The sequence below is a fragment of the Ambystoma mexicanum genome, chromosome 3p (genome assembly GCF_040938575.1).
Source record: "Ambystoma mexicanum isolate Mex_15411 chromosome 3p, UKY_AmexF1_1, whole genome shotgun sequence".
In the NCBI taxonomy this organism is placed as follows: Eukaryota; Metazoa; Chordata; class Amphibia; order Caudata; family Ambystomatidae; genus Ambystoma; species Ambystoma mexicanum.
In genome coordinates this window covers 111,189,996-111,205,768 of record NC_090925.1, presented here as the reverse complement: position 1 = coordinate 111,205,768, position 15,773 = coordinate 111,189,996, and the positions used below count along the sequence as shown (strand labels likewise).

The 15,773-nt window shown below is 42.8% G+C and overlaps 1 protein-coding gene across 1 annotated transcript in view; it reads right to left on the bottom strand.

The window, feature by feature from the left end:
- Nucleotides 1–15,773, bottom strand: part of LOC138580135 (rap1 GTPase-activating protein 1-like) — a 713,312-nt gene that overhangs the window by 164,958 nt on the left and 532,581 nt on the right. The window contains exon 16 of the mRNA XM_069650446.1: nt 2,219–2,305. Within this exon, the coding sequence (XP_069506547.1) occupies nt 2,219–2,305 (87 nt within the window). The remainder of the gene's footprint in view (nt 1–2,218; nt 2,306–15,773) is intronic.

Here is a 15,773-nt window from a genome sequence, read left to right as displayed (position 1 = left end):
AAGTTGGGTGGGGGCTGAGAGAGTGAGGGTAGAGATTGAGGGGTTGTGTGAGAGGGTAGAGGTGGGTGATGGTAGTTGGTTGGTGGTAGAAAAAGATGAAAAACGTGTCAAAGGTAGCCCAAACAAAACTCAACCAGCATACGTAATGGGGGTGGGTGGGTGTAGAGAAAGTGTGTGTGGGGTGGGTCTGGATGAAAACAGTGGGGATGAGGGGTAGAAAGAGTGAGGTGGCTGGCTGTAGAAAGCCAACCATAGGAGGACAAAAAAGATCTGTTTTCAAAAGTGGTCAGAAATTGCCCAATTCTACGTGCAAAATAGCCCAATGTGTGCAGCTGGGAAATGCAAAGCCCAGCAGCAGTCTTGCTTCTTACAAAGCTGCTGATTGGAGGAAATATTGTTAGGTAACTTCTCATTGGGTAGTATGGCAGAGGAGTTTGGAAAAAGATTTCAGTGATTTGGAAGTTTCATGCCGTAGCACTGCCCGTTGCTATGCAAACCAGATCTTCTCAGTTCAGTACCCCCATTCCCCCTCTCTCTTCTGTAACAATGGTGTTGGCAATTTTGTGGAGCAAGTGCCACAAAGATTCCCCAACACCAACAAGGAGGTCTGTTTCGTGCCAGTAGGTGGCAGTAGAAACCACTATATGGATTTAAGCACACGTTGAACATAGAAAAGTAACAATTCTCTCTGAAATTCTTAAATGCTGCCCAGACCGATCATTTCTGCTCCCAAGACTTCTTTTTGGGAGGTGCATGGCCCCCAACCAACCTGGGAGGTGGCCCTCCCTACCAGCCTGATGAAAGAAATTCAGTGCACATGTATTGAGAAAACATAACACATGCCATGATATTATCTAGTGTGTTATTGACGTTTTGAACCTGCTGCCTAGCTGTTGTTTGCAAGTTAGGTTTGTGCTGATCAATTAATCCTGTGCTCTGCTAGTACAAAGAGTTTGCGCGTTAACTATAGCGCAACTCGTGTAGCTTTTCAACTTTCTTTAGATAATATATCCATCAAGTGCAATAACCAACCTTTAACTCCATATTAAAATGCTTTGACTGCTTGATGGTCCAGAAAATAGCTCAAAGAGTTAATCACTCGTTGCAGAGAGGTCTACCCATAAGCTAGATCACAGTACCAAAAAACAGCAAGCCAGTTTCAACCCTTCACCTCTCTCAGGCTGATACAAATTTTGATGACAGTAACCCCTGTTTCACAAAACAAGTTACCTTCCTCTACTAAACTAACATACCATCAGTATGGGGCAGGGTTAGAGCTCTGTCCCTTCTTGTAGGGATTGTAAAATCTGGGCAGCCACCCCCAATGTAGAGGATAACGCTTTAGGTAGGAGAGGTTATTGGGCAGCCAAATTTGAGACTTTGGGCCATAAGTGTTCAGGCTCAGAGCTTAGCTAGGTCACTGAACGATCCTGGATAAATGATCTCACCGCGCTGCATAGTATTGTGCAGTCTTTGAAAAAGGTTAGCCTTCTCACATTCTCAAGGCGTTGCTTAGTCTATTTCCTGCTCTTTCTTTTCATACAGGCCAAATTAGTAGAAGGGGTTCTAGACAGGAGGGAGACAGCCACACGTAACAGGCCTTAAGTGAAATGACCATTCAGATCTGCATTTTATGAACGTAAGGTTTAATTTTTTGTCAAATGATGTTCTGCACATCAAGAATAACAATCTGCAGCTGCATGTTAAATAATGACTATACCCAGATGACCTTATCACGCAGTATATTTTGTTGGGTTTATTTAAAGCTTTGGGATGCAGTATAAGAACCCAGACAGGATTTTTGAGACCCACACCAATGAGTATTCTGGCAGTTGTACACTTTCCTTGATGAATTTGAAAAAGCTAGAGTAGACTCACTCTCCTTTTGCATAACATGGAAGGATTTTGTGAAACATTCAAATGTTGGGTGTTCATTTGATGTGTGTGCTTTTCATGTCAGATATACAAAACAAGGTATTTTTTTAGTTCATTAAAATCAAACATTCACAAATAATTGGAAAGATACTGCAAAACAATGTGGCCAAGTGCTGACATTTCAGCCTGTGGTCAAATCCCATCTTGAGTATTTAGCCAAAGCATGCGATCCTGTGCAACTCATTCGGTCTCATAGTGCCTAGCCTAACCTGCCCCTGAATATTTCACAACTGTCAGACCCTAGAGTTTTAGAATGCACATGTTTAGCTGTTGAAAGGCTTACCTCCAGCTTTGCAAACTTCTCAGCTCTGTAGCAGCTGTACTCTGCATTGATGAGTTTGGTAAGTAAGAAGTCCCGGAATTCAGAACACTATGGGAAGAGAGAAAACAGGAGGGATATGAAGTAGAGATAACCATGATGTGAAACTAGGAGAACTAGCAATCGCATCACAGGTGACTGAGAGTTGGAAACTAGCAATAGCATTTAAACTACTCAGCAGACGAGAAGGAGATGAAATGGGGTATGACACGACCCCCCGGTGCCTCGGCATGAGTGCCAGAGCAAAGGCCTCCCCGGTAGGGCTTGCAAATGGCTTAGGTTAAAAAGAGAAACCCACCAAATAAGGACTGCTAGAATAAACCAGGGGAATGTGAAATCACATTTGAACTACAGGATTCCAGCATAGAACAAGAGCTCAACACAAGCAGAGCTACAATTTCAACAAGAGACGTGTGACTAATAATCAGCCATTTACATTATTGTGCTATATTTTAATATGGGCAAAGTACATTTCTAATGTTTTCATGCAGAGTCATATCACAGTATAGTCTGTTTACAAGGCCTGTTGTCACTTTGTTCCTGCAAGAAAAACCGGTGGGGATTTGGGTGAGTGAGTGGAAGCATAGAAGTATCAGAGCAAAGATTGCTGTTTGATTGGCTGTGCAGTGCGCGATAATTGTAGTTATTTTATTTGTTATTATGAGCTAGCAGATGTACCCCTCTCACTGAACGGGTTCTGTAGACAGATATGATAATACTGATCCTGTAGGTCGCTGTTCCGATTTGCTTATCGCTTGATGTGCTTTGCACCCTGAAGTAAACTGCAGTGAGAATGGGCACGTGTGGCTGGCTGACATACCCCGGAGCAGACATTTGGAGGAGGGGAGAGTTGGTGTGCTGCTGAATACTGGGACCTTCTCTGCTCTCTCCCTACCTGTCACGTCACCCTAGCATGGTGAAGCTCATTGCAGTGCAAATATCTTGGAAACCGTGCATTCTAGGGCCTGGACCTCGAGATTTGGTCCTCCTGCCCAGACTGGTCCTACGACCACATTGCTGTTTCGCAGATTTCAGGCAATCGAGGTGCCAAAATCCATGGAAAGGGGTGGCGTGTCCAAGTGTCATGTAGCTAGTAATGTCCATAGGGTCCTAGAAGGTAACGATGCAGAATGTGGGGCAGATTGGTGAAACAGTGGAATTATTTAGGGAAAAACACTTCGCCACAAACCAACAAAGAAATGTTGACTTTTGCTGAAATCCGGGGAAAAGGCTTGGGGTTTCCAAATGTCATGTAGGCAGTCATATTGTATAAGGAACAATGCTTCGCCACAAATCCCGCCACAAACAAACACATGTTCACTTTCATATTTATAGATTGGCTAATCCACATTTGCATTGCATAAATCTCACAACACACTTAATATTCATTATTCCACAACATAATTAAATCCATGTTAAAATTGTTCATAACACTTACATTCACAATAGGGACCAAATATAAAACGTCAATCTAAGTCACTAAAACTGGTTTCAGAAATAATGATATGCCCATTATTCTTTAGATAAAATCAGTCCAGTATGTCCTAAAAATGTTACCAGAGCAATCGTCAAGCCCACCTCATGTCTGCTTAATAATCTGTCCCAGAATTCTCTAGTTAATAACCACGCTTCATTATGCACAAATCTACCAAACATCAAGCTCCTTGCCAGGGCCATCTTAAGCACTTTTGGGGCCCTGGGCACGGACATCTTTGGGGCCCCCATACACCAAACCAAAGGAATTAAGTGATCAAGAATATCTGCACCGCCCACCCCGCCACAATCACAACCCATAGGTTGATATGCTGCCTGACAGCATTAAAAATAAGGATGTTTACTCCCTTTAAGTCCCCTTACCCTCTTCATTCTTGCTCTAATCAGAATGATAAACAAGTACCATTTAGCCAACATTATCACTCTACGGTGAGGTTACTTCTGTTCTAGCATAGTTACAGGAGACTTTTTATCAATAGAATCCAGGAAGGTATGCAGCCTGGAGTATTAATGCAGGACTGTATGTAAAAGGTACATGTAACCCAGAATAGACAGAGAACTCACATTTGCTGCCTCACAGAACGCAAACATGCTCAAGCATGGATAGAGCAGACCAATTGGTAGGAAGGAGAAACCTGCACATACCATAGCATGGATAGTGGGTGCATATTGGAAGCTACCAGATTGGTGTCTGTATCCAGACAGACTGAGATTAGAAGTGGGACATGGTTTTGAAATAGTGTTGCCATTAGAGATCAAAATAATAAAGTGCCTGTGGTGTGCAATATATCAATGCTCACTATTATAGTGGAAGCACCACTATAGCCAGTGAGACCATGAGTGAGGCTGTTTTAAGATCATACCCTGAGAAGGAAATCACTCTGAAGGGCTGACAATTTTGAAAGGTTTAGGGACTGGCAATTTCGAGAGGCTAGGCAATAAAAGATTAAATTAGATGCCCGGCATTACACACACTGGTGAAGGGGTGAATCTGGGATTTGTGCCAACTCTGCAATTTCGGCATTTGAATACTTTAATTACCAGTTCTTACCATGAACTAAAATAATCTCATTTTATAAAACTGACTTGGAAAGTACACCAATCACATTCCCAAACATTACCATTTAAAAAAAACAAAATATTATAGAAGGGTGTAACACAGAATGATTCTAGCTTTATCCTCGCCATCATCAAGAGAACTATATAAGTACCAGCATACCAATCAGTGTGATTTAACAGATTTAATCTGGGTTGGTCTTTTATATTTTAAAGCTCTACATACTTCCAAAACACTGGCTTGTGAAATTGTCATTTTCACCATCTGGTCCGCTCCCTTCTGTCTACCAACCCTTCCACTCAAATGGCCTACATAAGAAGAAAGATCAAGTAATGGGCTAAACGATGCCACCAGCATGCGAGGAGGAAAACTTCACAGAAGACAGTACAGTAATGTACCAGATATTAGATGATTTGACCAGGATCACTGCATTGTCTGCTGGCAAAGCCAGGATACAAGCATGAATGCTTTGGTTCCAAATTCAGATACGTTTTCATCTCTCGAACTAACAGTTTATGCTCATCGTTGGAGGTGATTGCCTAGGTTTTGAAACACCCCAGCTGAACAAACCCATTTCTAGACCTTCATCATAAGGATGACATGTTCCTTTTTATAGCAAACCCTATCTGGTGCAGGTACATTGCTGATAATAGCACCTGTTGTGTTGCAAGACCAAGTACATATGCAGGCAGGTTTATAAACTTCAGACATAGGAAAGGCTCAGCCAGCCTTACAGGAATGTGCTGTTCTAATCTTGCATAGGAACACATATCTCTGCAATGAGTACTTAACACACTGAACTAACTTCTGAACCATTGTGGAACTCAATTTACCAATATGCATTTCAAATTTGGCTATTGCACATGATCAACATAATTCCCACAGGAAGGAAAGAATGCTACAGGAGTTGTGCTACTAGGAACACACAAACGATATATACCACAGTGAATACAGAATGCATTACATGATGAATTGATTGAGGCAGAATGTACTTGCCAAAACAGTCAGGCAATAGGTTTAGAGCCTCAGCACCATGCAATACAATATCTTGAGGTGTGCTATTTAAGACTAGTGAACAAAGGACTCATACTTCTTTAGGTCAGGCAGCCTTGTGGGGCCCCTCCAGGGTGGGGGCCACTGGGCAAGTGCCCCTTTTGCCCTCCTATAAAAACGTCTCTGCTCCTTGCGTCCTGCAGCACGACACATTGGGACGCCAGATGTTATCTGTTTGTAAAGTGCCTTTCTCATTACAAAAAGAACAATGGCGATGTATCGGGTCCTTTCCCGATTGGATATATACAATCTCACCCGCAGAGATGGCATTCAACCTAAACCTGAGGAAATAGGACCACCAGTAGGGGTAAGAAAATGCTGCCAAATATTTGGGCAGTTCATATGTTTGCATCTTCTTAATTGTGGCCACCCAGTCTTTGCAAAACAGCAATTTTTATTCAAGATTGGACACTGGCCACAAATATCTTGGCTCTTTGGCTGATGGTGTTTAGCAAAAATTCTAAAGGAATCTACTGCTCCCATTTCTCTTTTATCTGCTATATTTGAGTGCAGTTCAGCAAATGGGGAGCCTGGAAGAGGTCCTTGTATATTTCTATAGAGTAAGAATCTTCCACTGATACCATCCCTTTAATGATAGTAGTCCAAGTTCAAAATGCGTGCTGTCATTGGGATACCAGAGTGCTGTCATTGGAATACAAGTTGGGTGACTTAAGGCCTTTTTCCAAAATAGTGATTCAAGTTGCTCCCATTCTTTCCCTTTAGAAAGGTAACTCACCTCTTGACCATATAACAGTGAAGGTACAATCTTGAGTTTATAATACTCAATAAGTGGCAGCACCTTAAAGTGACCGTATCTATTATTGATCCACTTTAACTGGGTCACAGCTTGCAGTGGCTTCTTCAGCCGCTCCATATCATGAGTCTTACTTGGAGGTGCATCTAAATAACAGCCCAAATACCGAATATGAACCACTGCGCTAATGATAGTTTTCCCAAGCAACCACGTAAAGGCATAGGTTTTTTGGTATGCTAGTAAATCGAAAAGATTTCTTGTCATTTATGGTGGTTTCATTAGCATAGGCCAGGGTGGCATTTATAAGGCACAGCAGGCCAATTTGCAAACAATCTGTCAGAATGTCATCGTCCACATATGCCATACAAGATCACCAATTTTTGGAGCAACAGAAACCGCAGTTGACTGAAAAGATCCCAGATCAGAGAGGTATGAATGGAATACGCAGGGGGGCCAAAATGCATCGCTGGCAGAAGCCCTTATACGTAGGGAAATACCCTGTGAGGCTTCTCTGCCCATCCAGTCTCATCTGAACCAAGCAGCCTACATATATTTGTATAGGTAATGCCAATAGATAGTCTGTGAGCTGTCGCACTCTAATGATTGTATAGAATGCCTAGGAAAAGTCTATTGCTGCTGCAAAGATTGGCAACCCTTCCTTACACCATTTCTGCTACTGGAGCCAATTCATGATAAAACCGTTAGTCATGGTATTCATTCCCTTACAAAACCCTGGCTGTAATTTGTTGAGTCTGCAAGAGCTAAATGTCAGGGTCAAGCAGGGCAATTGGCTGATAATTAATGGGGTCAGATGGGTCTCCCTTTTTGTATATAGGAATTATTATAGCTTCCCTCCATATCCTTGGTAAATATTGTGTTTGAAGCCGATGCATTCTTAAAAAGTATGTACAAAATATTTGCCCAAAGTATCGTACTTCAGAATAACGTTGATTAACACATTAAGGCCAGATGCATCAGAAGGTGAGGCTTTTTTGAGCAACATCTCTACATCCAACACATCAAACTCAAAAGACTAATCACATTCAAGGATATCTAAAACTTATTTCTGCATTGGTATCTTATACAGGTGCTTTATGTGTTTGCCCATACTTATTAGTGCCCAAGTTAAATTGTAAACCATCCTGCGGAGTGGCTCAATCATTAATCAGGTGTTTTTAGTAGTGATAATATGTAGTGGCATATTTCTGAGACCCTTTTCTTTTATTGTGACTGGATTGGTCACTATAATGTAGGAAATTACACACATCTTTAAAGTGTTTCGTCTATTGTAGTATTCTCAAGAAGGGCACGTTTCTGGCAGTTACATTTTTTAGCATTACCCAGTTTCTTAGCCACACAGTGCACCTTATTATGTGAGGTACGATTAATCTGCTTACTTAAAGTAGATATCATAGTTCCTTTATCAAAATTAGCCATTGGGATATGGTGGTCAATGGTGGGTTGTTCAGTCACCGAGAAGGTTAGGCAGCGATCAAATAATGCAGATGCAAGCATTAGGTAATCTACACATGAGCTTGAGTGTATCCCTGGACAAATTGGTTTTCCCAGGATATCACTGCAGATATTTCCATTTGCTGTTCTAAAGTTCCAAAACTCAAGGAACTCTCCCCATATTTTGCCGGTTTTAACAGTCTGCGGTTTACCCATGGGTATATAGTCAATATTTTTAGCCATTACGGCAGTCATGCAATCCAATAATATGCCTTTCCCCTGCAATTCAATCATAGTCTCACACAGTTCTGATAGAATGGCCAAGAAGGTGTCTAGTTCAGAGACCTAGAGATTCCAGTATATGTTGACTAAGAATAAGGGGCTACAAACCACAGTGACCATCAATATAATTTTCACGGCTAATAGGCCGTTGGTTGTTTTGGAAATTACTTAAAATGTGTCTAACAATGTATTTTTTATCATTATTAGGAGACCACCAGATGGTCGCCCACCATTAAATTGTAACACAGACTGCTGGACTACTGTGAAGCCGTCTCCATATACAGGCATCATGGGCCAGGTCTCCTGTAATAGAGTAATTACTGTTGGGACCCCTCGAATTTCAAATGAGCACTTTCAAATCAATAAGGCCAATAGATGGGCTAAAGACACCTCTCTCGTTGACCAAGCTTCCTGAAATTACTTGAAAGATTCCCAGGTAGCCATAACCTGTAATCTGAACCTCCAGCTCAATTCTGCTTCGGAGAATTGATAATTTGGACAGAGTGATTATTTACAGGACCATTTTGACAAGAGGTTTTAAAAAATGTGTGCTCCCAATTTGCCCATCCTGTCCCAGTAAAAGTAATGTTAAATCTTCCCTGTTTGTAGTTTTCTTTAACATAGCAGGGGATGAGACCAGACCCCATTTGCCTTATTGGATCAACTTCTTCAAGCAGCATTTTTGCAACAACTTTAGAGATGAACATGTTGAAACGAGGGATGATGGTCGCAATGATGAAGGATATAGGGGAGGCGACTGCGAGCAGATAGGTTAAATTACGAATCCATCTGATCAAATGCTGATGCAGGAGTAGCGGAGGAGGAAGAGTGGGGGATAGATGAGGATGAGGGAGAAGAGGTTCCGCCTGGAGTGACGCCAAGAGTAGAGAGTTTGTGGGGCCCATGATTAAGAGCATGACCAGGTTGTATGTCAGTGGTAAAAGCGAAGCAAAGGGGGAACTAGTTACCAGTCAAGCAGGTGGAAACACAGTTTTCATTGTTACATAAAGGCCCTGGCAAAGCACAGTATGTGCCCTGGCCACAGATGGATAGAAACAATCTCATTAAGGCATTGCCCTCACTTGCCGCAGGAGTAGGCAAGTGGATATACACACTTCAGAAACAGACTGCATGTATAACCTTGGCAGTAGAAGATATGAAAAGCTTTTTTGCTGCTTCATTGGGGGACCAAGCAGATGATATTTGGAAATAGCAGGATATCCAGGGGTACAGATGGGTGACGACAATCATGATAGGGCACATTTTAACGATTGTCGGGCTAGAGTGTGGGCTGCACTAAGAACAGGATATCCTGACACACCAGATATACATTCAATAATGGCACGCACTATGAAGGAAGATGAAGATCCAGCACAGTATATGCTACAGGTTCAGGAGAGGTGGAGGGATGGGACAGGAGAATCATGGGACAAGACAATAGCAATGTTTTATCATATGTTAAAGAAGGGACTCCCAAAATAAGTACAGAAGGATTTGGATAAGGTAGTAGGCAACATGTATGGGCAGAGATTCAAGCAATTATACTGCATCATTGCAAAAGACGACAGAAAAAGGAGTAGCAGATAATGCGCAGAAGGCAAAGGGGAAGTTAATACAAAAGAAGTTACCAAAATTGAGTATAGAAGGAGCAGTGATTATGGGTTCACCCGTACAGCAGGTGGAACAAATGGCGGTCCTGGTAGACACGAGAATGGAACCAAAGAGGGGTACCAAGGGTATCCGGACAACAGAGAGTATCAGGGTGGTTATATGGGAAGTTATCTGCGGGGAAGATAACGGTTTCAAAGGGGCCAGGGAGGTAGAGGAGGAGGATTTGGCACGATGGGGCCGACATTCGGTGGCTCAGGACCGTGTTGGTCATGTGGGAAAGCGGGTCACTTTGCATGAGAATGTAGGAGCAGGCAAGCTTATGCATATAATCCTGGAGTGTCTCCCAGTGGATCGGCAGCCCCAGTTGTATATCAACAGCAGTATGGGACGATGCCCCCAAGTGTTCCCTATTGTGCGAAGCCCATGCAAGCACCCCAGAAGTTACAACAGCCCCAGTATTAATATCAAGCACCCATACCCCAGCAGATGCAACCCTTCAGTACCCAATAATGCGCCAGTGTATGCACAGTAGCAGACACAACAGCCAGCCCCAAAAGTGTGGGACAAAAATGCTTTGCTGCATGGCACAGTGACATCGTACACATGGGGCATATGTGGTGGGCGGTAACACTTTAGTATTCCCAGGGTCAAACACATATGCTGATTAGGACAGACCTCAAAGAGTTATGATGTGCCAAATCCTGTCAGTCACTGACGACCAAGAAGAGGAACCCCTGGTAGGTGTGGAGGTAGGCAACTAATCATTTGTTTTTATGGTCAACAAAGCTGCAACAAAATCATGCATACAGGAAGGGTGCCTCCCCCTAATGGACATCCAAGCATTCTCTGGGGCAATAAATGTGGTTCCATTAATAGACGATGTACCCAATAAGGTAGGTAATCAAGAGTTATTAGTGCCACTATTGTTTTCAAAGGTGATGCTGGTAAACTGGTTGGGAAGGGATTTGTTAAGCAATTTGAACATGACCATTTAATTTTCAGACGAAAGGGTAGTGTGTTCCACATCAGGGATTTGTAGGCTAGGGTCCTGGCGATAACAATAGCCTTGTTCAGTGATGGCGCTACTAGGGACTGATGAAGAGGGAGGCGAGTGGCGAACAGTTTTGTGTATTGATCCTTCCCCAAACATTAAGTGGGGTGTCAGATAGAGAGTTGTTTGTAGATGCTGACAATGATGGCAAAATGATCTTGGAGGTGTGCGTTCCCTGCCAAATAATGATTCAGAATAGGAATGCCCCATGTCTTGTAGTTATTGCTAAAAGCATGACTGCCCATTTGATGAACTGCTACAGGTCCCAAGCACTTTATGGATGGACAATCCTCATGTTGTAGGGCTCTTGAAGAGCACAAGAGCAGTACATATTAAGTTGAAGCAAGGAGCAGTGTTACCTACAGTGCGGCAGTACCCACTGACAAAAGAAGCAGATGAAGTGATACATGAGACATGTGTTGCGCCATGGCGGCAGGGCATTATAGTGCCCCCCGAGTACTGTGTAATACAGCGATATACTCTGCTACAAAAGCACAGGTTGGAGGATCATACAAGATTTATGCCCATTCAATAGCATAGGGGATGCAGAGCTGCCACGTGTACTGCATCCTGCCACAATTCTTTGCAACATACCAAAATTGGCCACACATTTTACTGTCCCCGATTTGAAAAATGCATTATTTTCTATCCCATTACACCCTTATTCTCAATATCTTACAGCTTTTATCTGTTGGTGGGCAGAGATTTCAACACATCAGACTCCCATTGGGGTATTGGGAGTCCCTGAGTATTTTTAAATGAGTATTATACATGTACTGAGCACAATCATTGAGTATGTAGATGATATTCTAGTATGTAGCACTACGGAACAGATGTGCAGAGCAGATTCTATTATAATATTGACATTGCTTGCAGACAAAGGATACAAAGTAGACATGGAAGAATTGCAATATTGCCAGAAAGAGGTTGTGTATTTGGGACAAATAATATCATCAGCAGGGAAAAGAGTAACTCCGGAAAGAGCTGCTGCAGTGCATAGTCTACTACAGTCAAGGAGATGTAACAATTCCTGGGTTTGTGTAACTCTGTAGAGCTTGGACTTTTGACTATATTAGTTACACAAAACCTCTCCTGCAGGAACATAAAAAAGCTAAGAAGAGAAAGGGGTCACTGACATGGACAGGCAAAATGATGACATGTTTCGTAACATTACCAGTACTGGCAAACCCTGATTACACAAAAGAAAGTTATTTGTTCTCACATTTTAACAGACAAGTAATGACTGCCGTATTGGCTCAACAAAACATGTCTGGCACACAATCCCTTAGCATATTACAGCATTAGTTTAGATTCAGTAATGCAGGGTTTGGCCGCTGCAGCATTTGCTATTGAGAAAAGCTCAACCATCACTATGGGGTGCTCAGTTACATTATATGTAGAACACACTGTGTTCGCAATAATGGAATGATCAAAATCCACATTAACCACACAGAGGGCCACCGCATATGAAGTAATTTTGTCCAGCCCATCTATTCACATTGTAAGATGCCGCACAATAAATCCTGCCATGTTTATTGCTATGCATTCAAGGTTGCCCAGGTGAAAAAAGAGGGGGTTTTACAGGACTGACGGCACACCTGTACAGCATGCAGCTGTATTGGAATGATTGATTTATGCATTGTCCCACCTGTCCTTAGTAGCAGTAGTTAAATGCGCCGCACACACCCAGAAAACAGATCCTATTTCACTTGGCTATGATACAGCAGACAAGGGTGCCATAGAAGCGGCGTATCACAGAGACCCAGATGTCACCATGCATCCTGATGCGGCAAATCAGCAGTTACAGTTAACTATTCCATATACAAGCAGTACCGATTACACAAATAATTGAGTTGCAGGGACAGGCACTGCTAGAGGAGAAAGCCATGTGGGTGAAGAGGGGCTGCATGCAGTCCCAAACGGACCTGATTTGGAGACAGAATATTACAAGTAAGGTGGTAATGCCATGGGAGTTGCTAACGGTTGCTTTTGAGCAGCTGTACTAACCAGTGCATGTTTAAAAACAGCACATAGCTGCATATATTTCAGAGGACTGGCTTGTCCCTAATTTGCAAGAATTTCTCAACACGTTTTTGGGAAATTGCACAAAGTGCCACTCTTACAACCCTGGCCAGATGCTCAGGGCGTTCTGTGGCACATTGCCCCGTTCCACTGGGCCATCCCGCGAGCTTCACATTGACTATGTGGATATGTGTAACAGGTGTAGTACTGACCATTACTGTATTGTCGTAGTATGTCCCTTCTCCTGTTGGGTTGAGGCTGGCCCCTGTGCACACCTAGATGCACAATCTGCGGCAAAGTTTCTAGTATGCAAGGTATTCTTCATTAGGGGGGGTGTGGGGTCCTAAAATCTGATAATGAAACTCACTTTTTCATGATTTATTTATGGAAATAGCATTTCTATCGGGATTCGGCATACCTTCTGCTCCATATACCACCCTCAAGCCAACAGAAAAAGATGATCTGACTTTTGAAGAGCAAATTGTCAAAGTGTAAGGAGGAACTGGGTGTAATGCCTCCCTCTGGCTCGGTTTAGCCTGATAACATAGCCAGCAAAGACCACCACTTTTCCCCTGCAAGAGATGGTGATGAGGAGAAGGATGCACACATCTCTTACTCCCACAGGCACAACATTAGATGCTCACATAGCAGAGGGAGTTTTGGGGGAAGAGTTTCATGGGTACTTGCGTGAATTAACCAAATGCATTAAAATGCTCTCTCGACAGATTGCTCCTAGAAGAGAAGATGCAGCAGTAACTTCGACTGATGAACTGAACTTGCCGCCGCTATAATTGTTTCTAGGAGAAAAACTATATATTCTAAATTGTGTCCGCCCCCGGAACCAGCAGAGTTTCTAGGGGCCTTATACAGTGGTGTTTGCAACACTCTTTGGTGTTAAGGTGAAGGAGTTGCGGTACTGGGTTCACCTATCCAACATTCGCAAGGCATCTATCAACACTCCACCTTCTCATGAAACTGACATAAGTATTGACCCGTATTAAGGTGCATCTTGCATTACGTTCCCGATTTTCCATTTAAAACTTGAACTGATCCAATTATTGATCCACTCTAAGTTGTATTGTCCATTACGTTTCCTATTAACCCATTACAGCGTACGGTGCACCATGTTGTTTTGACCCACTTTCTCAGTAAGATTGAAGTGCATAAGCTATAATGGTCTCTTTTTTAATATTACAGCTGATTTTGGTACCTTTTTAATGAGAATGGATTTGCAGTGCAACATCACAGACGTTGTGTAATATATATGTTATGTTGTATATGTTGTTTTTTCTTTGGAGCCTGTATATTGTTTCTTTGTGATTATTTTACATGGTGGGGCATATAAAGGGGGTTATGGGGATTATGGAATGTTTTTGAGGATCACACAAATTAGGGAAACTGAGGAGGAGATATAGTACAATCAGTATAAGGGCGTTACATTTGACACCGTGGCCAAGGTGCACCACTGTGAATCGGACAACATGTAGTATAATCACATGCGCAATGTGGGGAGGGAGAGGTCAAACGCAAGCTGCTATGTATGCTCTTTGATACAACTTGTGACGGGTGCACCCAAGTTGTTTAGCACATGGGCAACGTGCTGGTCTTGGAAGCAAGACCAAGCAGAGCAACAGAGGTTCTAATCCGGGATCCGTGCTTAGAAACCAATCTTGGGTACGGTATTAGGTGCATCATAAAAAAACTATTAAATTAAATGAAACGGGCACACTGCCCAAGTAATAATTATTTTACATTTATTTACTTCAGTTGTTGATAGCGCCCAAAACCAGAACTCCGACGCCCACAAGGACAGTCTTCTGATAGCCACCCTTAACTATAAAGAAGGTGTACTCCAGGCAAAAAAAGATTCTTATGATAACCGCATTATGTCAGCCCAGTCCAATACTAAGGAACCCTTTAATATCCTTAAGGAACTCGAGACACCTGCACCCCCCCTGACTCTTGCTCCAAAGACAACACTTGGTGCACCAATATTCAGTCAGCACTCCTGGGTAAAATAGCTACCCTCCAATCTAAAATCAGGGACAAACAGAAATCCCTACAGCTTGACCAACCACCGACCACACCTACACTTAATACACATTTAACCTCTCCGCATAAACCTTTCTCCTTCTCCCCACTCACTACTCTCGAAGTAGAAAACATCATAAACAATTTAAAACCTTCCAATTGCCAAGGCGACCCCTGCCCAGCACCTATTATCAAGGAAGCATCTCATGAGCTAGCCCCGTTCATTACAGCATTCATAAATGCTTCTTTCAAGACGGGTATTGTTCTTGACAACCTAAAGGATGCATGGGTTATCCCACTCCTCAAAAAACCCTCCCTTGACCCTAATATCCCTAATATCCCAACTAACTTCAGACCTATCACTACAGTCCCATTCCTGCTCAAGATCCTGGACCGCGCAGCCTACCTGCAGATTCAGGATTACCTCTAACTAAACAATCTCCTGGGCTTAAGACAATCAGGGTTCCGCCCTAAACATGGCACGGAGTCAGCTCTGATCGACTTGAAAACTCAGATGGAGTCACTGAAGGACAATGGGAAGCAAGCTCTTCTCCTTCTCCTCGATCTCTCTGCGGCTTTTGATCTGGTCAACCACCAAATACTCTGCCAGCATCTCAAATCCGCAGCCCACTTCTCCGACTCTGCCAATGCCTGGATCCACTCATTCCTGAGCAATAGATTCATGAGGGTCTTCTCACCGCTGGCATCAGAG